Source organism: Rhodnius prolixus, unplaced genomic scaffold, assembly GCF_049639745.1.
Source record: "Rhodnius prolixus isolate KJV_2025 unplaced genomic scaffold, Rpr scaffold_14, whole genome shotgun sequence".
Classification (NCBI taxonomy): Eukaryota; Metazoa; Arthropoda; class Insecta; order Hemiptera; family Reduviidae; genus Rhodnius; species Rhodnius prolixus.
Window position 1 is genome coordinate 1127687 of NW_027411594.1, and position 27128 is coordinate 1154814.

Consider the following 27128-nt stretch of genomic DNA (forward strand, 5'->3'; position numbering starts at 1 on the left):
CACACATTCATCCCTCCACTATATACAACTATTACATACAAACTTACAACTAATGGATGGATCAGTACTCTATATTCCTGCCATCCTTATAGCTTAACCTAAATTAAAATCACCTTAATCCTTCTCTAATCATTTTCTTCCATTCATTCTAATCGGCTATAACTTTTAAATACATTCATATTTCATTGCTAACTCTGCTACAGATTTAAGCACATAGATGTTGGTGGAGAATTATTATGTCTTCGTAGCGAAATGGTGCATCTAAATACCTGTATATGACGTCAAACATTCGTTTCCTTTCTACTACATAACGTGGACATATTATTATTATGTGTTTGAAATCCTCCTCCTCATTGCAATCTACGCAAAGAGGAGAGGACCTTTTGTTGATGTAGATACGATCCGCACACCGCGTGGTTCGCTCTCAGCCTGCTTATTGTCATAACAACCCATTTATTAGTGATAGTTCCCTTAAACCATGGTTGTCTAGGTAACTGATCTACCCATAGTTTTATAGAATCTCCTTTTATTACCATTACTATAATCTGTCTGCCATTTTTGCAGTGCTGCTTTTGCAATTGTACACTTCATATCGGTGTGTGGTAATTTATAATTAGCCATTTCTCCACTATTGGTGGCTTCCTTTGCAAGCTTACACAATGGTAATTACTTAATTCCAACATTCTGCCCTAATTATATTATTTGTTATTCTCTTCTCTTAAGTTTTGTAAATGGTTAAACAGAGATTAAGTTGTAAATGGTGAATGGAGATTAAGTTGTCGTAATCTTATCTAGAGAATGATCTACCCGATGATACAAAATTAGGAATCTGTTTTGCTCTTGAACATTCAGAATTTCTCTGTGCGAAAATCTCTGTTTTCTAAAAATTTTGTTGCAATGCTTATGCTTTTGTAAAATTTTGTAATTACACTACCTTTGAACTTAGAATTTAGCCTTAAACAGTAGTTAATGAAATTTTCAAATTGAATACACTAACCCAGATCTCGTTCACGTTCAATTAAATTGCTTAGGTAAGTGACCGGATAATTGATAACAAGTTACAGCGATCTCTTTGTCCAGAGGAGTGCTTCAACTCGCCAAGGGATGTTGATAATTGATCTAATTTTGTAAGTCAAGAAACGCAGATAAATTTCTGTAGAAGCTCATCTACCTTGCTTTAGATGGTTCTAAATAATTTTACTAGAATTATTGTTGTTCATAATGTAGAGTTGTTTTCTCGCATTTATATACAGAGATTACCCTTTATAAATCCCAGTATTGCTTGGGAATAGATACTGTTCGCCAAAGGTAATTATTAAATTATTGAAACCGCTAGAGTGAATAAAGACAATGATTACAATTGTAGGTAATTCCCTTGGGACTAAAAGGGCTCCCCTGCTTAATTACTCCAATTTCGTTTTCTAAACCAGTAATCGAAACTATACGACTATAGCTATTCAACTTCCTCCCTAGGGAAGAATACACACTTAGGTCACAAATGGAACGCAGAGTCTCTCATCTCCCTGAATCATCTCACTTTCTCTACGTAACATTATTTCAAAATGTGGTTTTCTGTGAAATTATGTTCGAACCAAAATATGGCTAAAATTGGGTGTTTATTACCCATTTTAGATTGTGCGAATTTTGAGGTTTTAAGGATAGGCTGTTTGAGTAGAACCTTGATCGTGTTGAACAAACACAAAATTTAACTGGTTCAAGACAATTTTTGTGATGAATTTAATTGAATTTTGTCTCTACCTTAAGATATTTTTAGCCACAATTCAGAGCTTCATCACTTGGCAGCTACACTTAGTTATTTTTAAACTACTAGAACTCTAGAGATTATAGGTACACACAGGACTCATCTACTGCGTCCCCCAAGAGATTTACCCACAGTTACGTTGGATGTCAAAGTTTGTTGGTAGATATTAGTGTATTGTGGGATGGATGAGGCTTACAATAATTTAGGCCACACCCAAGAACTATCTGCACTATCCCTGTGTTTATTGAATAGCATGTTGAAGAAATTGTAAGTGTTGTACATATCGTTTACTTTGGCATCTTCAGAGAGACAATAAAATACATGAAGAAGAGTTTAGTTCAGTTTCCTTTACTGGGATGTTGCTGCCTTAGATTGAAAGAACTGAATTATCTGCCTATTTTTTTTTTTTTTTTGGTACTTATCCTCATATTAGGCTTGTCTTCTTTTCATCCATCTTCAGAGTATAGAAAATATAACTTCCTCTACCAAAGATTCGATGCACTCTAAACCTGGTAACTGGTTTCCAGTAGGAGAGAGAGAATTGGCATCCAACTTAGTTTTATTATTAAAAGAAAGCAACCATACTTCGACGCTTAAAATCAGCTGATTTTTCGGATAATGGAACAATATTATCAAAAAAACTCCTCCGACAGATAGCTGACGCACCTTTCTACGTTTGACTAACCTCGCCCTTCACACTGACCTCAACATTCCCTTCATAAACCAACTCGCTAAGACTAAATATCAAAAATTCCATACTTTAGTACTGTCTCTCGCCTCCTCTGACATCCCAAACAATACTCCTCGCCGACTGAATCGCCAGTGGCCCCGCGACTTCCTTACAGTCTGAAGAACTAAATCTCTCCTCTCTCCCACTCATATTCTCCTCCTCACATTCTCCTCTCTCCTCTAGAGAGTGCTACCACTGGGTAGCTTCTCTCCTCCTGCTCTTCCCGCACCAGTTCATCTCATTCACTCCTATTTACTTATTGTATAAATAATAGGGGGACCGAAAAGTATTCAAAATTTATTTTTTCTGGAGAAAAACATTTATTTATTAAAGAAATCTTAAATGCTAATCAACAAAATAATTTTCTTCATTTTCTAACATTTTTTGCCAGCGAAAAGGCAATTGTTCGATTCCCTTTTTAAAAAAGTCCTTCGATTTTTCATTGAAGAACTTTTCCAAGTGCGTTTTCACTTTTCCAACATTGGTAAATTTTTTACCTCTTAATGTAAGCTCTAATGATCTGAAAAGGTGATAATCCGACGGCGCGAGATCTGGTGAATAGAATGGATGGGGTAAAAGTTCTAACCCAAGCTCCCTTATTTTTTCCTGTGTTATTATTGCTGCGTGAGGCCTCACGTTATCGTGTTGATGGATCCTTTTTTTTCTTATTGACCAAAACAGATCGTTTTTTTTATGAGTTCTTGTTTAATTCGCTCGAGTTGTTCACAATACACTGTCGCTGTAACGGTCTGACCAGGTTCCAGCAATTCATAGTGTAAGATTCCAGAAAAATCCCACCACAAACACACAAGGACCTTCTTTATCGTTAGTGACAGTCGAGGTGTCGGAACAGGTGCTTCTCCGGGAGAAAGCCATTGTCTTTTTTGTGCAGGGTTGTTGTACGTATAGTACCTACTTCTCATCTCAAGTTACAATTCGTCGCAAAAATGGATCAGCTTCATACCGAGACAAAAGAGACGCGCTGATGGTACGCCGTTGATCGAGCGCCTCTAAAAATTTACCAATGTTGGAAAAGTGAAAACGCACTTGGAAAAGTTCTTCAATGAAAAATCGAAGGACTTTTTTAAAAAGGGAATCGAACAATTGCTTTTTCGCTGGCAAAAAGTGTTAGAAAATGAAGGAAATTATTTTGTTGATTAGCATTTAAGATTTCTTTAATAAATAAATGTTTTTCGCCAGAAAAAATAAATGTTGATTACTTTTCGGCCCCCCTATTATTTATACAGATTGTAGATTACAAAATAAATTTTAAAAAAATATAAAAATAAATAAAATAAAGATAATCTCTAAGCTAATCCTCTCACGCGGTACCGATTTTTGCTAAACTTTTTGAACTCAAAAGATGTAATTTCATGCTAATTTGTACTTTTAGTAAAGAAACCGAAGTTTAAAAAAAAAAGCTCCTGTGAATTTGAGACTTAGCAAAGTAAAAAGTCATTTGAGTTCACACCAGATTTGAAATTAATTAATTTATTTAATGAATATTTGTAGATGAAGGGAAATGGTCCAGTTAAACCAATTATTTGTGTATTTATATTTTAAAAATGAAAATTACATGCACTGATGTGCAAATATGCACACAGATTTTATTGTCCGTAAAATTTATTATGCATTTTCATAGCAGTAATCTTCATAGAAATGCTCTTAATATATACCACATATACTAGCTGCTTATTTATGTAAATAGCGAGATTCATGCATATGAATGTAATATATAGCACTGCCGGAAGAAGGTCCACGAATCTATGGCGGAAAACCGCGCTACCAGGCGGGCGATACGGTTCGTGTGAACTGTACGTCGGGTAGATCTAAACCGGCTGCACAGCTTACCTGGTACATCAATGGAGAGATAGTAAGTACATACATGTATGCTTTACTTAATGTGTATGTAGTGTGTATACATTTTGGACGGATATTTAATTTCAGCCATTGTTCGCTAAAATGTATATGTGCTTTTCATTGTAATAGATTCAATTTTACTGGTTATATCTTTAATTGTTCTCATACACTTTCCCTGTTCCCAATTTTCCGAAATATTCTAATTGTTGGACTACTTTAATTCATCGCTAATGTTATCTGCACTATTTTCCCCCTCCCACTTTTTCTACTTTTCTGATGTTAACGCGTGTTCATCTAGAGGTTACGAAGAGAGGGTTTATAAGTGGGAGATTTCCGGTTCGAATCCTGCGTGTAGCTATATACTTTTTTTTATTTAAAAATATGCTTAAGTCCACATTGCTGGATAACATCTTTGTAGCACGCCGTGTATATTGTATCCTTTTTGGTTTCGTATATTCATCCAATATCAGAGGTAAGATTAATCACCTCTGGGGTAGAGATTTCGGTAAAGTAAGTGGTACAATAAACATGACAGATTTTTTTTTTTTTTGCCATTGGCTTTCGTCTATGCTTATCACTAGAATATCACTCATTCTCCATTCTTACTTATATATACCTTCGCTACACACATTCATCCCTCTACTATAAACAACTATTGACATAAACTACAGCTAATGGATGGATCAGTACTCACTCTATATTCCTGCCATCCTTATAGCTTAACCGAAATTAAAATCACCGTAATCCTTCTCTAATCATTTTCTTCCATTCATTCTAATCGGCTATAACTTTTAAATACATTCATATTTCATTGCTAGCTCTGCTAAAGATTCAAGTACATAGATGTTGGTGGAGAATATTATGTCTTCGTAGCGAAATGGTGCATCTAAATACCTGTATATATCGTCAAACATTCGTTTCCTTTCTACTACATACCGTGGACATATCATTATTATATGTTTGAAATCCTCCTTCTCATTGCAATCTACGTCAAAGAGGAGAGGACCTTCTGTTGATCCTGTGAAGATACGACGATCCGCTCACCGCGTGGTTCGCTCTCAGTCAGCTTATCCTCATAACAACCCATTTATTAGTGACAGTTCCCTTAAACCATGGTTGTCTAGGTAACTGATCTACACATAGTTTTATAGAATCTCCCTTTATTACCATTACTGTAATCTGTATGGCCATTTTTGTAGTGCTGTTTTTGCAATTATACACTTGATATCGGTGTGTGTGGTAATTTATAATTAGCCATTTCCCCCACAATTGGTGGCTTCTTTTGCAAAACATGACAGATAAAATCCAAGATACTGTTTTATTTGTTATAAAAAATGTTAATAGTAAAGTATGTGCTCTTTCGCCTCCGTCCAAGACACCTTATTGGTGGTTAGACGTTAAAAGCCCTTGTTGAAAAAAAATAGGCGATTACCTATCTAGGTGACCAAGGAAACTAAAAGTGATTTTTACAAATTTGTCTGTGAATCTGTGCGTTTCTATAGCAGGAAATTCAAAATTTGATGTTTCGTTTAGATGCCAACCAGGATTACGTAGAAATATCGGTCAATCGAAAGTACCAAGTACTGAATGTGCTTTTCTTTGATTTCCCCCCCCAAAAAAATAACAGGACTTGTGGTTGAGAAAGGAATTTTGGTTACCATGTTTACTGCTAGGTTCCTAAAGGTTACTCTGTTAGAATACAAATATTAAGTCTGAGCTTTTTGTTCAGTTTTTGAGCTAGTGTTCTATTTAGGGCACTTTTTTGGGGGGAGGGATTCTGGGCATCTCAAAAAGGATATTTCCCGTGGATCCAGTGATATCCATAAATTGACGCATTCGTAATATTTCCTCGAATTTATTGAGAAACAGTAAATAAATAAATAGATAAATAAATAAAAAATCACCCCCATCAGTGCGAAATCTTTGCATCAAGTAATTATGTTTCTTTCTCCATTGTTTTTCATTACTTTTACTTGACTTTTGACTGGAAAGTTCCTTATCATTTGATGTCTTTGTAAGCCTATTGATTTTCTGCAAGGTTAGTCGCCATTAGGACCGGATGACGTTGATTGATTGATATATTGGAGAAGTTGAACAGATACTCTACAACTTTTAGATACTCAAACTGTACTCTTTTAAGTTTCTGCCCCCTCCCCTTTTCCGGAGGCTACGAAAAATGTTTTATTATTGTGATAAATTGCCGAAAGAAAGTAGTCATTTATCATCGCGGATCTTTAACTGGTATTTTTAATATCGCTAATTTAAAAGAAAAAAAAAAAAAGAAGAAAGAAATGATACATACTTAATTTAAATATAAAATCTGTAATTCTAGTTTATTAACATTTCTTTTGTTAGTTGCCTTGAGCAAAATGAGCCTATGATAACCGAGTCTAGTTCTATTATTAGTCAAAGAAGTGGAGAAAAAGCTGCTTAAAGTTTTACATCGGGTAACCTAATCATTGCTACCAACAACTAGAGATGGTCCTTCTCTAAGACTCCAAAACCGTTCATTTCCTCGCACCAATCTAGGGAAAAAGTAATAGTGTTTTGATATAAGATAGGTGGTTGTGGTATGGTTGTTATTGGATAACAGCAAACTATGGAATTACTGGCATTGAGTAGGCAAACACCCTTACGAAAATCGGTGCATCTCATCTGTTCTCTACCAGTATGCTGTCATTAACCAAACTTATTAAGGATACTGTTAAAAGATTGTGGCTGGCAGATTGTTGTGTTTTCTTGAGCTAGGGTAGAGCTTCTGGTAATCGCTGAGTAAGGAAGTGTAGAGTGTAGTTGGAAACATATTTAAAATCGAATTCTCGACACTAAACTGATCGATCAAGCAACATCTGTTGATGAATCAAAGACTGCGAAACTGGTCAAAGATTCAAACTTCATACACGTTACAACGCATAAAAGCAGCAATTTTATCATAAATAATTGAAGAATGAAAAGGTCATGGGTGCATGGAATAATATAAAAAAAGAAAATCCTTAGTTACTATGGTAACATCCCCTGAATAGCCCGGATTTAGAGAGCTCTAGGACACGGGGAAGGGTGGTAGGTAACTTGTTAGCAATATGTGACTATATTTTTTTTTTTTCACCTTATAAAAGGGTCCAGTATAGAAGCTGCTATTTTGGAGGTTGCGGGGAAAGATAGAAGGGACCTTACGTCACCGACAGGGCCCTTACTTCCACATTGTGGACCATATGAAGGGAAATCAGAGGTCTGTCGTGAGTGGAATCCCCCAGGTAGCAGTTGTTCTTTTTCATATTAGTTCAGTTAGTAGATCTTTAGGATATAGCCCTTAGTAGGTTAAATTTGGTTTTTTATTAATATTGCAATTTACTTGCCCTAAACTAGTTTCATTCATTTATTTGGCCAATCACAGCTATGCGAACATAACAATCTGTAACCTGCACAAGTGATGATCGTGAAAACATGTTAGGGAAATTCTACCGTGGAATTCCCTAAGATTTTGCTAGAATACCAATAAATTGAGCAGACTAAAACCAGGAAAGCAAGAAGCAGTACGTAGAAGTTCAAACGGAAAGTAATAACAGAAGAGATAAGATTAGAATTCCTAGAAATAAGATTGATTTGGTACAAAAGTTCTTGGAAGCATCCGGATATAAGTTACTGAGAAACACACTGAAAATAATGATAATACACTTGAGTTGGCCAAGAACCCTAGAATCCTCTAAGACATTGTTATTCTTATAGTGAACACTAATTTTGTTGTTGGAAGAGATCAACAGATGATAGGTAAAAAACTATAAGGGACGTGAAAAACATCGGTCTTTTGCTGGAAATAGATCTTTATTCTTCAGCTGATAAGCCAGGACTTATAAATAGTTAATATGGTTAGATCGGTTCAGGATTTAAAGCAATTATTCATCCAGAATAGTTGGCGAAGAAGTGGCATGTGGGAAAGAAGTAGTTAAAAAGAGATAGAGAGAGGGATCTAAGACACTGCTTATTTGAAAGGAGGATGTAGAGAAGCTTTCCTTAGTGGACCTAGAAAGAACGCATACCAATTTTTGGGTGAAATCTCTTTCAAGGAATAAAAGAAGGATTTCCATTGCTTCCTGATCAAGAATGGATTTCATACTCGGTGGAAGCTAGGAAGAAAGCAAGAAAGTACGGTAACTGCTTCTGCGCATGGGCTTTAACAGCCATCAACTGATACAGATTTATTTATTTAATTTCACTTTGATTTTGCTTTATTTCTTTAAAGAAAGAAAACCCCAAACCTCTGGCAACTATTTGAAGGTGGAATTTATACGTTTGAATTCATTTAACTGGGCTCATATAAAGGAAGCATTTTAGGAATTTGCATTAGATGGTTGAAATAAATGCGGTATTTTATTTCCCAATATACATATACAATGTCTATCTATCTACATGACTCTTCAATCTGTTCTCTTGGCATGATGATCCGTTCTTCTTTCTATTATATTCGACTTGGAAGGTTAGTACCACATTTATGCAGGGCGCTCGTTCAAAACACAATATACAATGTTAAGGACAAATCTGCTTTTATTATTGCTATTATTCCTATTATTATTATTATTATTATTATTATTATTGGGGGGTAAAGTAGATCGCTTCCTCGTAGTGCCCCCTGGAAACATATTTTAGTGGCAAAATGATCTACAAATTATTATGTTGACTGCAGCGGGTCACATAGTCAGGGTGGTGGCGGAAGAACTATCTTTTTAGTCAACGGCAGCATCCATAAGTCGAGTCAGATGACTTACCGCGAATGGGTAGAAGAGACTCATTAGCCAAGGTGACGGCAACTCTTTTAGGAGTGAGTTCTCCGAAATAATGCTCCTGGTCCTCCAGGTTCGGGGTTGAGCGCAGGGCCAACTACCCTGTCTCGGAGAAGACCATTGTTACGAACCAAGAAAGAGAGAAAAGTATTGCGAAAAATCTACGGCCCGGTAGTGTACATTGACGGGGTGAATGGAAGCTCCGAAAGAACTCAAGAAACTATACGGAGAATCCGACATAGTTTCTTGTATCAAAAAAAGGCTAGGCTGAGGTGGCTCTCGGCCATGTTGAACGGATGCCCCATCATCGAGTTCCTAAAAAAGTATTATATGGAGACCCAGGGGGCGCAAGACTTAGAGTTCATCCCAGAATAAGATGGTTGGATGACGTAGAAAGAGATCTGCGAAAAAAAGCTGAGGATAGGGAAGAGTGGCACTCTCTCTTAAATGAGGTCCAGGTCCTACTATAAGACTGTAGCACCATGGGAAGAAGATTATTATTATTATTTGTTATTATTATTATTCAACAGATGAGTGATATGCAACGCTAGATTTTGATGAAAATTTGCAGCGCAAGTCTGTAAAAGTCTTCGAGTCCTAGGCCAATAAGGTGCAGAAGTGTCCGGTCGGTTAATGAGAGGATATAGAGTTGTCTGTGTTGGGTAGGCCTGACATACTTTCAGTGTTACAATACTTGTGGACACCAGGTTTAGTCTGTGACGTGTTATAAACCAAGATACTTTGAACTTTCCATTGTTGTTAATTTTTTTTTTTTTTTATGTTTAAGCAACGATTGGTTGCAGTACACTGACCTGTGTCTTCTGTCCTTTTGCAGTACCAGTCCATTAGTTAGTCTAATTAAGTTTGCATGTTAAGAAGAGTTACAAGGAAAGTTAAAGTTGTTTAAGTCGTATTAGAAGGAGAGTATCGTCTGCAGGTAGGTTACAAGAACGATGTGTTCAACGTAGGAATGCCGTATGTGTAAATCGTAAATAATAATGAGCTCTGAGAAACTCCAGGCTGGATAACTCGGCGAATACTGAGAAAAGAAGAACTACTTTCACTATTTCTTATTCTTGAGTTTGGTATCAATAGGCAATTACTTTACTGTTTTTTAAGGCAAAATGTACGTGAGAGAGAGAGAGAGAGAGAGAGAGAGAGAGCAGCAAAAGAAAGATGTTAAGAAAAACCATTGGCCCTTTAAAAACTGTTGATGATAAGAAAATGAAATCGAACTACAAGTTGAAGGAACTGTACCGGGAGCCTGATTTAGGTGGCATTAATGAAATCTGCTCAACTGAGATGGTTTGGACATGTAGAAAGAATGGACAAAGATGGCGCCAGGTGGTAGATATCTTAGAGGCAGACCGCGAATGAGATGTTTTGAGGACATTAAGGATGATATTCGAAGGTTAGGAGTTAGGAGATAAAAGTTCGACAAGTTGCACTTAAAACTCTATAAGAAGCAGAGGCGATGAATTTATTTAAAATTTAATGCAGTAAAACAATAAATTACTAAAATTAAAAGAACTGGATGTAAAGGAGAAAAGGAGTAAATAGGAAATTCTTTGGATTGAAAGCCTAAGAAAGTAGTCTGCCAGTATGAAGGTGATCATATGCTAACTTGAACTGGCGCACCTGTCAGTCTAAAGAGAGCTGAGCTCACTCAAACCTGATGGCCCATGTCGTTGCCAAGAGGGAAGCAGCGATGTAGACACAGAGCAAACCTACAACCGCGCACATGTATTCATGAGAGGATTATTTGGATAGTGTGGTGGGGGGTGAAGTATATCAGCTAAAATAGGAGGGCTTCCCCTGACGACGGAGATCTGTTAGTACTTCAGACGCTGATGTGATTTCTATTTGCTAGCCTGGGCGGTAATGTTAGAGGATGGTGGTGAGCTTGCAGTTTGCGTGCGTACGTTGCGCGTCAGCTAGTAATCCCTCTTTTCCATTCGTTTAACCCCTGCCTCCATGCCACGGCTGGCTGTTTCCCTTTATCGTGTATCTAAAGCTCCAGCTCATTCGCCAACCTCTTGTAACCAAACAGTTTCTCCTCCTTCCACTGGCAATAATTTGATTCTTCCGTGTCATGTTGCTTGCTACCCTTCCTAGATAGTCTTAAACGAATTCATTGCCTGCGACTGCCGTTTAAATAGCTGCCACCTTTGCTGTTTTATTTATTAATGCAGTAGAATACAAATTCTAGTCCATTAATCATTGAACAAACTTCTGGCCCTTTGATTTTCTGCAGTTTTATAAAAAATCAAGGGAATTCTTCTAAATCCCTATTAAGTAAGAAGTAACTTCCTCTCTTGAGTAAGTTAAGTTATTTAAGCTTCAATTTTCAAGACAGATTGTTCTTTAAGGTAGAGACGGTTTTCCTTATTGGATCTACCTCATTTCGCGGCATCTTTCATCTTTGGTGACCCGTAAAATGTAGAAGACCAGCACGTTTTAGTACTTGTGGTGGAGTAGTTGTGCAAATAGGAATTGAATAGCAGCATGGACGAGGAGAAGTGGTGGAAAGTAACGAGATTAACCCATTTCTGCGATGCTGACAGGCACACCATTCATGCGAACAATAAGTCCGTTCAAGTCTAAGCACAAAGTGCTGGGCCTAGCTGAGAGGTAAAGAAATCGGCCTAGTTCTGTATTAACTGCCTTTCACAAAGAATGAAAACTTCAACCGGCCGCTGCTGGTTATTTAACTGGCCACAGCATATTCCTTCGTCACGTCAGAGGCCATTCATTTTATAGACTAGCTTAAAACTAAGACGCCTCTCCAAATCTCCAGCCAAACTCAGCATAGATGTTTCAGATACTAATCAAAGAACACCCAAGAAGAAGAAGAAGCAGAAAACCGTCTTCACTTCAAGAAATCAAGAACTTTGGGGATCAAGATACCGTAAAAAAGATCCAAGTTGCACTCAGATATTTATCCTATATCAAATAATTTATTAAATCTATTTCCTTCATTTAAAATCTCCACGTTATATTATTCCGATGGATGAAATAAATGAAGTTCAGGCATTTTTAGTAAACTAATTTCTGAAACATTTTGTGTTTAAACTCACAAAATTTAAATTTTATTGGCCCAATATTTTTTGTGTACATTCTTACAAAGCTTAGTGCTTTGTAAATTATTTTGGGCTACTATATTCACAAGATGGGTCGACATTTTGACTATTATAAAGCTTCAAAAATTAGCACCTAGTTGAGATTTCTCTGGTGTTCAAATTCTACGACCAAAATTTTATATCAATACTTTATTTAAGCGTATTAATGCTGAGTATAAAATTGATGAATCCAAAATAGGGGGCATTTGGGTGAGGGCGCAATTACCCTACGATTTCCCCCCCTACCAAGAAACTTACTGATTGTTTCTTTTCTTCGTTTGGTGTTGTAAGAAGATAGTTTAAATTTGGACACTCAATTGAGTGCAAATAGAAGCGTATCTTTCTTCCATTTCGATCAGAAGTACTGGTAGTTTCTAACTTTGATTAAAGACCTCTACTCTTATCTCTCCCGGCTCTCTTCCAAAAAGTTCTTTTTCTTCTTCTTCTTCTTCTTCTTCTTCTTGTTGACCTGGAGCCGTATAACTTTTCCCATCGACGTCAATGTAACAACTTCTAAATAATCACACTAGAAATAAATTCAAGCTTTATTTTATTTATTTAAGCAACTAGCCCATGCTATAAAACATTACGGTGCAATCATTTATTTACTGTTATAATGAGTAAAGATTAGAAAGAAATAATGTGTATTTTTGTGCACTAATCACTATTCACTTTACTTGCATTGTGCAGGCAAATGGTTCTTACTTGAAAGGCCCCATACTGAAATATGAAGGCCGAGAAGGTTTGGTAAAGACTACACTTGGATTGGAGTTTCGTGTGGAACGAAGACACTTTAGAGAAGGTGACTTAAAGCTGAAGTGCCTAGCTAGCATAGCGACCGTCTATTGGAACTCCAATGAAGAGTCTGTTGAACGAGACAGACCGCAAAGACCTCCAGTCATGGAGGTCAAAGACAATCAACCACATTCCTCAAGTGCGGAGAGTATTGTTGGTAAGTATTTTTCGTTTATTTAAATATTTTGTAAAAATGCGTGATTAGCTCCTTATATTAACAACTATTAAATATATGAAAATACATGAAACTATAGAATTATTGGATCACTAAGGATAAGTTGTTGGATCTAAAATTATGTATACCTAAAATCCTCAATAGCAAAAAGAGATATGGATTCTAAATTAGGCGACCATTAACCTTCACTGGTCTTCCAAACAAACCTTTGTTCCATGCAGGATATAATGGTGCCTAGATTCTTATTATTTTTCTAGCAGGACCCACAGCTTCCCTGTTGTTAGACTCCAGTATACACTGCCACCAGAATTCTTAGGTGTTTTCCAATTGGAACGTCCACAATGCCCGTGATATCTAATTCTTAAAGCACACTATCCTGACATTACCATTCGCAATACTATTTTCAGTCTTTTCAAAGGCAAGTCACTTCCTTAATAATTGTGCTAGAACATATATTCAACTGTCCCGACATTTATCTCTTTGTACTGCTGCGTGTCAAAAGGGTTCCCATGTTCTCAATTGGACGATGCAGTTGAGGCGTCTCCCTGTAAATCTCCTTGTGTTTTTTTAAGAACCGCTTAACTATAAAGTTCCTTATTTCGTCGAAGCCATTTGAAATTGCCCTTAATTGTAATTATATTTTGCACATATCTATTCATTGTACTTCAATTCGATTTATTATTTTCTATAGATATCCAAACAAAAATGGAATTTTAATTAATGTATTAAGTAGCAGTAAAGAACTTTAAGTTAACTTACCTTTATTATTGTTCTAAATTAATAACTAACATATTTAAGCAATTTTTCGAGTAAATATTTGGTATTGAATTTAGTCTAATTGTGTCGGTTTTTTTCTTCGGTGCATTCTTTTAAGATTCTTGTTTCGTAAATATTTGGTATAGGAAAGTTTTGGTTGATTCTTTTCGTATTTCGATAAATATACCGAGTTATTGTACGAGGGTCGTTTGAAAAGTCCGTGCAAAAATAAAAACTACTTAATTTTTTGGGGTAAACCTTTTTTATTTTTCAACATAGTCTCCTTTTAGGCTTATACACTTCGTCCAACGCTGCTCTAGTTTGTTGATCCCTTCCGAATAATAGGATTTGTCCAAGTCTGAAAAATAGCCATTCGTTTCTGCAATCACCTCCTCGTTTGAATAAAATCTTTTTCCCGCCAGTCATTTCTTCATATTGGGGAACAAATAGTAGTCCAAGGGAGCCAAGTCTGGAGAATAGGGGGGATGTGAAACGATTTGGAACCCTATTTCTATTAATTTTGCGACCAAAACTGCTGAGGTGTGAGCTGGTGCGTTGTCGTGATGGTAAAGGACTTTTTTTGTGGGCCAATCGTGGGCGTTTTTCTTGCAGCTCGGTTTTCAAACGGTCCAATAACGATGAATAATATGCACCTGTAATAGTTTTACCCTTTTCCAGATAGTCGATGAGGATTATTCCTTGCGAATCCCAAAAGACAGTCGCCATAATCTTTCCGGCCGAAGGAACGGTCTTCGCCTTTTTTGGCGCAGATTCCCCCTTGGTAACCCATTGTTTAGATTGTTCTTTGGTCTCAGGAGTGTAGTGATGTATCCATGTTTCATCCACAGTGACGAAACGACGCTTAAAGTCCTGCGGATTCTTCTGGAACAGCTGCAAACCGTCCTTACACGATTTCGTTTTTGGTCAAGCGTGAGCAATCGCGGCACCCATCTTGCGGATAGCTTTGTCATGTCCAAATGTTGATGCAAAATATTATGTACCCGTTCATTCGAGATGCCCACAGCACTAGCAATCTCACGCACCTTCACTCTTCTGTCATCCATCACCATATCATGGATTTTATCAATGATTTCTGGAGTAGTAATCTCAACAGGGCGTCCAGAACGTTCAGCGTCACTTGTGCCCATATGGCCACTCCGAAAATTTTGAAACCACTTATAAACTGTTCTAATCGAAGGTGCAGAGTCACCATAATGGTTATCAAGCTTCTCTTTAGTCTCCTGAGGCGTTTTGCCTTTCATAAAGTAGTGTTTAATCAACACACGAAATTCTTTTTCGTCCATTTTTTGAAAATCACTCGACTTCCTCGATTCAAACGAATGCCAAACACAAAGAAATAGACCGATCTGGCTGAAAGTTGGTGTGTGTTCTTCCAAGAGATGCTACTAACTAAACATAACCTCGATACGCGCCAGTGGTGCTATCTCTCTGACTTTGCACGGACTTTTCAAACGACCCTCGTATATTAAAGCATTTGCATGGCATCATAGATATTACACTCCCAACAAGTTAGAAGTTCTGGAGTTGTGGTTGTAGCCCCAGTCTTAAAAGGATTAACTCCTTTCGGGAACTTCTTATTAGTTTTATTGTTTTAATGAACAACCCGGGCGGATTCATTGTTTCTCTCTTTTAGAGGACTTTCAGAACGAGATTGCCACCTCCAGGCTGCTACTGCCCCCATTGCTTCCAACTCTCGTCCGATTCTTCTGTTAGGAATGTATTTCCCTATTTGCATTTCTATTTTCTTTTTTAAAATTGAATTTTCCAATAATATTTATTACCAAAAAAAAAGAATTGGTATTTTTATTATAGTGTACTATGTTTCAGATGGTCGCAACTTATGCCATGTATCCACAATGGTAATAACAGCATGCGCTGTACTACTTACCTGCCACAGGTAGCGCGATCTAGTGCTGCTGCGTTTGCCAACGAAGTAAAATAAATAATACAAAAAAAAAAACATCGTCTCCCCAGTCTGCTCTGGCCGTTATTTCGACGAGATGCCTCTCAAAACTCCAAGAGACTGACGATAAAAGAAATAATAATATTTAAACCAAAAAGAAATTTAAAGAAGCGAAAAAAAACCAGCAAACTTCTAGGTTTCTGTCTCTGTGTTCACTTTCTTGTGTACACACTTCGGATATCCGACAGAGTAATCCTATACCGGTTGACTAATTTTTAAAATCACATATCCTGGTTCCAAAATTCTTAATATTACGTATTTTTCATTACTTTTAAAGCGTCCCTCTTGGAAGAGAAATCCTTAATGTAAATATGGCCTATTTTTGATTGGCACAATGTGTTACATAAATTTTTAATCTTGTATAAAAATATATTTCGATTTTATAAAATTACATTTGCCAAGAAAGGAAAAAAAGATCATTTAATATTGGTATTACTTTTAACGAATGAACTAACAGCATCGGAAGAAATTATTTTAAGTGAGTATTGAAGGTGTGCTTGTATATTAAAAGAAAACAAAGATCTTTAATTTTTTTAAATTATTATTATTTTTTTTTAACAACTAAAATTTGACGTTATTCAAGAATTCTCCTTGTATACTTCTAGATATCCAAAATTCAATTTATATGCATAAAAACAAGCGAATTGTTGTAAATATTTTGCAAGAAAAGTGAATAAAAGGTTTGTTTTTTTAAAAAAAACTAATTTGGATTATTGATAAGAAAAACAAAGTAATAAAGATCGCTTTCAATTTTCGAACTTCTTGCTACCGCAGAATGGAAAACATTTTCTCCAAAAACGCTAAAGCATTTTCTGTGCGTATAAAGTTGACTTGATAGGAATGCTTGCCAGGAGTAACGATTCACAGGAGATGGTCTAGATAATAATTAGAAAAGTAAAGCGCATCGGGGAGTAGGTAGGTGGTGACATGGGCCATTAATTATGATGGAATGCAGAAAGTTGAGTTGATTTTTCTGTTGGTAAAAGGATACTAGAGCCAAAGCTGTTAAGGGTACGTTCACAACGGAGCTGTGAGCATAGATGATAGCGGAGATAATAGCAGTGATGCATCAGCGCTTATAGAATAACCTAGTACATTCTTATGTGAGCGTGCACAACGAAGCTTCGACTAGTGACTCATACGCGCTGCTATAAACGAGCATAGATGATAGAATTGAATTTTTCATTTTTCTGCTAGCTGAACTCCAGTATCGGAGCTTCAAAATGGACGTCGAAAAATTATTTAGTGCTGTCTTTACTCATTATTTTTTATTATTTACTTTTAAACAATATTTTGTTTTTTAAATCGTGCTTACATTTATTTTCATGTGTATTTATTTGTTTGTTTTTTTTAATAAAATCATTACTTACCTAAGAAAAATCACTAGTTTTTCTTCTATGGTTATAGGATTTCCATGACAATTTTTCCAAAGTGTTCTTAATTTTGACCTTATTTTTTCTAAAATATAGTCGAATGTGGGTGGACCCATCCTCACATATTCAAAAAAACGATCCGGATAATTTCTAAGTTCCTTATATAAATAGTGAAATTCACCCAAAGTACTTCGTTTTTTATTTATGGGATGTACATGATATTTTCTAAAGCGTTTTTTCTTTAAAATATAACATTTTGTTGCTTCTTCGCTACTCGGACATGTTGCATGTATCACAGCTCTGTTGTGCACACTAATCAGCGATTATATTTTACTCTATCAGTTATCATCTCTGCTATCATCTATGCTCACAGTTCCGTTGTAAACGTACCCTAAGAGAGCAGAGTAGGGGGCCAATGATACCAAAAATTGCAAACCTTTCGAAACATGAAAGGTCTCCCGAATAGCAAAAGATCATCAAGGGGTCGTCTCAGGCCAGTCATCCCTTATTCTTCTGAGTGCTGGTCGCTTGATGATCTTTGACTCATTGCTAAGACACGTAAAGTTGGTCAGAACATTGTATGGAGACCCCCCCCCCCCAATTATGGTGCGCAGTTATAGAGAGTCTACAAGACTACTGCAGTAGATGGTAACTGCATTTTAGGATTAAGTGGCCCCAGTGTCAGTGTCTGCATTTTGGGAAACGTTTGATTACTTGGAATGTAATTTGGGAGCCAAAGAATGTGGTGCTTCCAAGTCTGTGAGGTGAGTGAACATCGATGAGTTTCTTGGATTGAATATATCTACTAGAATGAATGGATACATGAATTGAAAAGGAAGTCTTCACGAAGATAAGAAGTTATGGCCATCAGGAGTTTAGATTTCGATGACGAAGTTTTTTTCTGTCAGTTTTATTATTTGTTTTTCGCGTTTAAGTCTCCTCCTCCAAATCCAAGTTAGTTAAAAATATTTTGTCATCTTGAATTTAGATTAAAATTTGGTACCACAAATATTCGGATCAAAATTTGAACGAAGGTTTTGGTAAATTTTCTCTTACTGCCCAAAGAACCAGTTTGTTGCAAGCTGCATTGCTTAATAATCATAGATTATTATCAGAGTTTGAGGTCTTCGTTTGTAGCCGAATCATGAATTTGGGGAAAAAAATGCCAACTATATCATTTGTGTACCAGTCTAGTTGATCTTTTAAACTATAAGAAGGAAACCTCGAAGATTAATCGCTCTGAAGAGAGATAGAAGAACCCTCTCTTATCTCTCTTATTGACTTAATGGATGCAAAGACGATGCCTAAGAACCCAGAAAGAAGTCGGTAACCAGATTTACACCCGAACCTCATCCAAAGAAGATAGAAAGGAGGTCTGTTTAAATTTTCTTTTTTCTGGACGATACTATATTTTGGCGGCACCATCTTCTTTAAAACGAAATGGCAAAACTCTTTGGTTACCAAACCAAAAAAATCCCAATTAGACCAATTATTTAACCTAATAACCGAAAGAAAAGTCATAACATTCCTGGTTCCATGAAAAGAAAGAAGATCCTTATCCTGATCTCCTTATCTGGAATGACTTACTGGATCCCCCTCGATCATAACTACCTCTAAAGGACCTGGGCGTGTGTCTTCTCCAAGTTCTTACTCCCATTCTTGTTCCTCTTCTTCTTCTTCCAACCATCATTTTCTTACGATTTACCTTTCTCCAAGAGCTTTTTCACAAAACCCCAGCCTTCGAACAACTACATACCCCAGCCATTGAGTTTCCTCAAAAAGCAAATAAAGAAAACTATAGGCCATCATCCACACCCACCCCCCCATATTTCTAAGAAACTTATTACGCCATGGAGGAAAGCTACTTCCATTACTTTCGACTGAGAAAGAAATCTCTGTTGATCTTCTGTTGTGCAGAGATTGTGCTCAGTGATCAATGAAGAAGAGTAATGCAATTCATTTCCACCGCACTTATATACTGCTTAATTTTGTAAAGAACTTAATTTCCATTGCACTGATTTTGAAGGCCCCTTAAAATAGCCTTGTTTTGTAAATAAGCCCTTGTTTGTTTTTTAACCGCCATCAGATATTAGGCTGCTTAAAGAGTTGAATATTTCTTTACCATTTGTGGGAAAAGAATCAATACTTGGAATTTAAAGTGGGTGATCACTAAGGAACGGATTTTTATGTATTCAAAAATGCCAAATATTTAACTAAATATGCATTTATTTTCGTCAATTATGTGGAAAATATGTGATTTTCTTAAAATATTTTCTGGAATATTTAAGTAAAATGGACATTTTTTTTTATGAAAATGGAATTTGGGGGGGGGGGTAAGTTATAATTATTTATACAAGAAAAGAACATTTTTACAATTTATAATAATTTATTAGGAACAAAATAATTTGTTTTTACAAGTTATAATGATTTATACAACAAAGAACATTTTTACTATTTATAAAAAGATGTGTTAAATTTTCAATTTTGAAAACTTCACTCTTCGAAATTGTTTGCAACCAGATGAAATTTCAAATGTTGGAACGTAAAGTGACGACGATCTGGGCGTAAGATGGACTTGTAACGACTAAAAGATCGTTCAACATCTACAGATGTTATAGGTGCCTTGCTGAAAGAAGTTATCTCGTTGGTTGTAAAGGGTACACGATGTTCTGAGGTGACTTCTGTTCCACTGATAATATCAGAAATCTGGCAGATGGTCTCCCACCCTTTGTTCTTGCTCAGTACTTCTACCAGTTTTGATCTGATCAGATCTCCCTTACTCCCAGGCATTCCTTCCACCTTTTCGATGACTTTTTTTAACGTTGGACACGTTTTCTGTCAGTCCAACATTTTGGGACTCAAGTTGGGTAATGGCTTGTGCAAGAAATACGCAATTGTCAGAAATGAATGCAAGGTCGTTCCTTAAATTAGGTTTCTCGAATAAAGACTTGGCTGTATTTATCGCTACTGCTTCGTCTTCGAGATGTGAAAGGACATTCTTGATTTTATTGTAGTTTTTCATAGTAATACTGAGCTGCTTCCAGCCAAGTACCCCATCTTGTCAATATTGGTTCTGGTGGAAGGCACAAGTCTGGGATAGAGATCTTTTAGCATTTTAATGCGACTTGGTGCTTTTAAGAACACTTTTTTAACCACTGTGATTCACAGCCCTACAGTCTGTGGTTCACAGTTCCTGTCAACCACCTCCCAATTATGAAAATATGCCCAAAATGAAAAATATGTACATATTTTGATTAAATATGTAGAAATATTTATTTATTTTAATCAAATATGTATAAATATGCGATAACATCCAAATATGTGGAAATATGTGAAATAAAAGTAGGCTCAAACGGCTTAAAAAGTGTCAGTATGAATACTTCTAGTTGAAAAAGTCTGTAAATTGCCTAGAAAAAAATATGTAAATACATACGAATCCGTTCCCTAGTGATCACTTTCAATTTTAATAATTGGGATTCATTGTTGCTCAGTTGCAAAAAGATAAAATGGAGTTACCCAAGACGTAAACAGTGTTATTAATGTTTTCAATTTTGAATTTCAAAATAAAGAAAGTCGATTTTTATTGTCATAATTAATATATATTTTTGTTAAAAAAAAAATCAATTCTTTGGATAAATATTATTATATAAATGTTTATAAAAATTGAAGTAAAAATTGTAAAAAAAATGTGTTGTCAATATTAATTACTTTTGAAAAAGAATGAAATAAAAGATAATGGCTTTAACTTGAATGTTCAAAAAACAGAGAAATTCTTTTTAATTGGAAAATTATAATAAATTAATGTTCGTATTATGGAAATTGTACAGCTGAATAATAATTAAGATTTAAATATAATGTTATAATAATTTAATGCTACCAACTCGCCCAAATCTTTATTTTTAGCTAAATTTTTTTGTAATTATTTTATTTGGAAGGTTATCAAAAAGTGAGTGGCATTTTTGTTTTCTGCTTTTTTTAATTTTCAGGGAAAACTCCGGGACAGCATCACAGTTTTCTATTTCAGGGAAGAAATTTGTTAGCAAAAATTTGGTGAAATTTATTTTAAAAAAGGGGGAAAGATTTTTGGTCCTTTTTTAAAAATATATTACTTGAGCTCGCATTTATTTAGTGATATTCCACAAAAAATAAGTATTTAACAATTATTACAACCTTAGCCCCTAAAAGTACTTACCTGGTTCCTCAAAAAGCAAATAAAGAAAACTATAGGCCATCATCCACACCCCACATATTTCTAAGAAACTTATTACGCCATGGAGGAAAGCTACTTCCATTACTTTCGACTGAGAAAGAAATCTCTGTTGCCTGCCAGGATTAGGTAAGAAAACATTTAAAGATAAAAATTGAGTGATTGAACTTAGATTAGATTGTTTTTAGACGGGCGGTTGCACCAAAAAGGGGAAAGAACGCAGCCAATCCAAATGCCCATTGTTCCCCGCCCACTCCTCATCTCATAAGAGACACTGGGGGGCTTCAAGACCAACAAATCCGGCTAAAGATTGCAGGATAGCGGAACAATAAACTAATGTAAAGAATAGTTACCCGATGGTGTGGCCTGTTTATTTTTAGGGCATGCGCAGTACAGCGCACTTACCGTTGAGTTTTTTTTAAACTACTTCCCGCCAATGAACTGTTTCGGATTGTGCGAATTTCGTAACTCTTATGTTTCGCGCGCATACGCAGTACACTTACTGCATAGTACATAACTGCTTCCTTTTTAATGTATTATTAGTTCCCGCGAGTGCCCTGTTTGTGATTTGAGGTGCCTTTTTTTTTTTTTTGTAACTTTATGAGCATGAGCGTTTTAAATTTGCAGTTTTTTTTTTTTAAAATTAAAGCATGATTGTAGTGTGAGTGAGGATGGAGTAATGAATGTTATAAAATTTTGTTCGATTTTCTGGAGGGAGTTCGACAAGTATACCCTCCTCAGGAAAAGGACTCCACAGAATAAGGTAAGTTTCTTTTGTGTTGTTCTGTGTAATTATTGTAATGAATCTTGTGACTCAAATTAAAAAAATTGAGGGTGATTAGGTAGGGTAGGAGGGGGGTGTGGGGGCGAAGCCCCCCATTAAGAAATAAATAAATCAGGGGGTGTGGGGGCAAAGCCCCCATATAAAGGGGGGTTTAAATAAAATTATCAATCTTAAATAAATAATTCGAAGTGATTCTGATTTGCTGTTACCATATAACCCGCCAGATTTAAATGTAAATATAAAATAAAGAAATAGTTTTATATTTATATTTGAATATGGCGGGTTCTATAGTAACAGCGAATCAGAATCACTTCGAATTAGGCCACACCCCCGGGTAACTATAATTCCAAAACATTATTTGTAAACAAAACGTACAGAACAATTTAATAACTAATGATTTCATTAGCTTTATTTTTTATTAATTTATTATTTTTTCAAAAATGTTTTTACTAATTGGTAAAATTCTAAATATTAAACCCGCACATCCAAAGGGATTCTCGTTCTCTCAGTCAGCGGGTACAGCGTGTGACTGAGATTTTAAAAGTGTTCTCTTCAGCAAACTGTTGAATCAACCTCCATTGATGGATTGGACATCTAAAACCTGCCAGGATTAGGTAAGAAAACATTCAAAGATAAAAATTGAGTGATTGAACTTAGATTAGATTGTTTTTAGACGGGAGGTTGCACCAAAAAGGGGAAGGAACGCAGCCAATCCAAATGCCCATTGTTCCCCGCCCACTCCTCATCTCATAAGAGACACTGGGGGGCTTCAAGACCAACAAATCCGGCTAAAGATTGCAGGATAGCGGAACAATAAACTAATAAGGTAGTAACAGGACACTAGGGAGCATGGCGACTCAATCGCCACAGTGCACTGAATAAACCTAGAAAGTTCTGGTAAAGATTACCAGGCGCTACAGTCTCCGGTAGGGAAACATTTAACCTCCCGAAGACGAGAAATCTCTAGTTTCAGAATAAATACCTCTACAAAGTGCCGCACAGTTTCGTTGGACTCACCACAGCCAGCACAATTTGGCGACTGGGTAAGGCCGTATTTGAAAAGATGGTACGCTAAATTCGCATGTCCACTCATCACCTGAACCAACTGGCGGATCCAGGACCTGCTAAAACCAACCATAGCCGTTAACGATTGAACTTAAATGTATTCCTAATATTTTGAGGTTTGAGAAAATCATTTCATTGTATGTGTAAATTTCTTAATCTCGTTTTCTATTCACCTTTCAAAGTATTACGCGATAGTAAATAGTGTAATCAATGTTTTTCTGTTTAAACCTTTACAAAGTATGGGAGAACATTGTTTAATGAACTGGTAAATTATTGTACTTTGTTTTTCCCCTACGCTACTGGAAGGCATTTCTACTGTAGATATTCCGCCCTCATATCTCCTCCTCCATACATCGCACAATGGGCATTTGAACGAATCAACTGGACCAAATCTTTGGAGTTTGATTATGGAGAAAGTCATAAAGCCAAGTGATGAGCCTAAAGAATGCCCCCCACTGCGACGTTCCTTCTTTCGGTCAAGAAGCTTAAAGCTTTACTCTTGCCATTTCCTTCACATTTTCTCAGGAAAACATCCTTGCTAGCGTCGATGGCAAACCCTATAGCGCTGGCTTAGTGGTATCTATCTCCAGGAGATCTGTGCTTGTCTTTTGTTATTGTATTCCGCAAGATATCAGGCTAGTTCTTGGCAATATAATCGGCGATTTCCTTGTGATTGCTAGAAGTAGAAATTGCTAGAGTAGTTGAGCCCATTAAGTCGAATAATATTACTGCTGTATTGTTTTGGTAAGTAAATCATTTATGAAATTCGATAATTAACAAAAAGGTGCGAAACAATACCTAAAGTATGGTAACCATTTCCTTAAATACATAGTGCGAAACACTATAAATCCATATTAGTAATGGCACAATTTACTTCTTTTTAATTTTCTTTATAAAAGGAAGTTAGATTTCAAGAATTTTAATGTTAAGGAACTTGTTTTTGTATTAAAAAAAGAAAAGAAAAACAGATTGAGGAAAAATAAAATAATTAAAGAAAAACCTTTTCAATATTTTTAATTTTACATTTTCACAATATTATAACTTCGCTAAATATTTACAAAATGTACACAATCTTTGTATAAATAAACAACATTCTTTCTTAATTTTGTAAAGAACTCAGCTTTACACAAACTTCAAAGCTACACTTCAAAAGAAACTTTTTATTGAAAAATAACTAAAGTAATAAGGAAACAAATTGTTCGTGTTTTCCACAAAAAAGATATCTTTCTTTTCTTTTACACTAATTCTTTCCCATTTTATTAATTTATTTTTTTTAGAACAGTTCAAACAAACAAACGAAACATTAACGATAACTTCGTTGACACAATTCAGATGTATTCGTTCAATTATAAATAGATTTTACAACTTGAATTATTATTGTCTTGTAATTTATGAATGGCACAGATTTCATTAATAAATTCATATTTATGTACTTAACACGATGTTTACTATCTGAAGAATGGCAGTAATGTAAAAAAAAAGTTGAAAATAATATTGAAACAACTGCTGCCAATTCTTTGGGCTCCTGAAGACACTGTAACAAAGGAAACATGAAAAAATAAGAAAAGAAAAAACTGTATATATTTCAATTAAAAGTTATAAGATCCAAACAAATACAAAAGAAATGCAATAAACATTTCTTCTTGCATTCATCAATTGTTGTTTTGAAGTCAGTGTTGGAAAATATAACTAAGAAAATTAGGAAAACTTTACACCTGATGATAACTGAGATTGTGGATCTACGTGTTTAAAAAAAAATGGTAAAAGCAGAAGTTGTAAAGCAGACAATACTCTAGCATTAATGTATACATAAAACGGTAAAAGAAATGTTATCCTTCTCTCCAAATGTGAACAAAAGTCAAAAGAAACAATGACGTGTATACTGTTTTATTGATACAATGAGTTAAAATGTCAAAAAACTAAAAATATCATCATAGTTAAAAATATTATTTTATTTTAAAGATAAAACACTATAACATAGCACAAAATAATAACTAAAAGCTATAAAATTAAGATTTTAAAGCAAAATGTAGAAAATTCCCATTAAAAAGTGAAGTAAAATGCAAATTTCGTATCAGTAGGACATAATGCGCTAGGAGCTCAGCTTGGAAGTATAGCCAAGAGGTGTGGCAATGCTAGAAAATTGTAACAGCCAATAGAATTGCAGCATGCCCATCTTACATTTTCGTCTTATCATACTGTAACCTTATTGGTCGGTGTTTATCTCCAATCAACTGCACTCATCTCACGTGTATTCTACTACGAGCTCCTGCACTAACATGTCCTACTGATACGAAATTTAGATTTTAAAGCAATATGTAGAAAATTCCCATCAAAAAGTGAAGTAAAATGCAAATTTCGTATCAGTAGGACATAATGGGCTAGGAGCTTAGCTTAGAAGTATAGCCAAGAGGTGTAGCCATGCTAGAAAATTATAACAGCCAATAGAATTTCAGCACACCCAGCCTTCATTTTCGACTTTTCATACTGTAACCTTATTGGTCGGTGTTTATCTCCAATCATCTGCACTCATCTCACGTGGATTCTACTAAGAGCTCCTTCAATAACATGTCCTACTGATACGAAATTTGCATTTTACTTCACTTTTTGATGGGAATTTTTGCAAATTAAGCAAATACACAAAACAATTTAGGTTTTTCCTGTTATTCTTGACCTCTATTACATTTTTAACTTATATAGGACGCCTACAATTTTTTTAAATTTTGGAAAAATTATTTAATAAAGAATAATGTGAATTTAGTAGGGTGTAACAACTAAAATTAAACATTTTTATTTTTACCTAGTTGTATATTTTGTGTTATCTCTTAATTTACGTTTTACTTCTTCTTTTTTTTAGGATTGATTCTTTTTAGGGCTTTCTGGAGAGCAACCGCCTATTTTTCCTGTAAAGACATTAATGCTCACAAGTATTGTACAAGATTCACCCCATCTCTAGACAACCAACCAGTTTTTTGTCCAGCTTTTGGATAGAACATTTCGTCTGCTTTAGAATAAATAAATAAAAAATGTAAAGATCTTACTGTGAAGAATAACTTATTAAATACTGAATGGGGTTATAGACTAATGGTTATGAAGCGGAGGATTTGTGAGTGGAAGAACCACAGTTCGAACTCGTGTGTAACTACTTAATATTTCTTAATATTAACGCCCCTGACCAGGACACCTAATTTGTTACCTAGACTAACAAGCTCTGCCTGAAAAATAGGCTATCATATAACTTTTTATTTTTAATGTACAATTTCTGAGATGCGTTCTTTTAATTACAAAACTGAATAGAAAATAGGGTGGATTTAGTTATGTCAAGAATGAGGACACATTTTTTTCAAAGCCATTTTAATTCATTAGAAATAGAAATAGTTAAATTTCAACTTACTGTGTACTAAATCTGTTCTGGATGAGTGAGGTTGATTGTCTCTTACTTCCATTACGGGCGGCCTCTGTGGTCGATCACCTTCTACGGATTCTTCATTCGATTTCCAATACATTGTACCAATGCTGGCCAGGCACTTCAATTTCAAATCACCATGCTTGAAATGATGTCGTTTAACACGGAACTCTAAACCAAGAGCTGATTCTTCTAGATATGGACCTACACTTTGGATACGTGGGCCTAACAAGAAGGAATCGTCTGCCTGTAAATTAGTTTTGTTTTTATTGGTGAGGAAACAAAAATGTAAACGCGAAGTTATTGTTCAGAATTGGAGTTTTAAGATAAGAAG

At 35.5% G+C, this 27128-nt stretch overlaps 2 protein-coding genes across 3 annotated transcripts in view; one reads left to right on the top strand and one right to left on the bottom strand.

Annotated features, from left to right (window-relative positions):
* The window catches only part of LOC141451623 (cell adhesion molecule 2-like), a 407804-nt gene extending 391145 nt beyond the window's left edge, over window positions 1-16659 (top strand). For both annotated transcript variants that reach the window (XM_074123083.1, XM_074123082.1), the window contains exons 4-6: window positions 4232-4365; window positions 12940-13201; window positions 15824-16659. In XM_074123083.1, coding sequence (XP_073979184.1) covers window positions 4232-4365; window positions 12940-13201; window positions 15824-15897 — 470 coding nt within the window. In that variant the 3' untranslated portion in view covers window positions 15898-16659. The remainder of the gene's footprint in view (window positions 1-4231; window positions 4366-12939; window positions 13202-15823) is intronic.
* A 7725-nt stretch (window positions 16660-24384) lies between these two features.
* LOC141451627 (cell adhesion molecule 3-like) overlaps window positions 24385-27128 on the bottom strand; it is a 133015-nt gene continuing 130271 nt past the window's right edge. The window contains exons 5-6 of the mRNA XM_074123086.1: window positions 26783-27041; window positions 24385-24922 (exon numbers count right to left, since the gene is read on the bottom strand). Coding sequence (XP_073979187.1) covers window positions 24837-24922; window positions 26783-27041 — 345 coding nt within the window. The 3' untranslated portion in view covers window positions 24385-24836. The remainder of the gene's footprint in view (window positions 24923-26782; window positions 27042-27128) is intronic.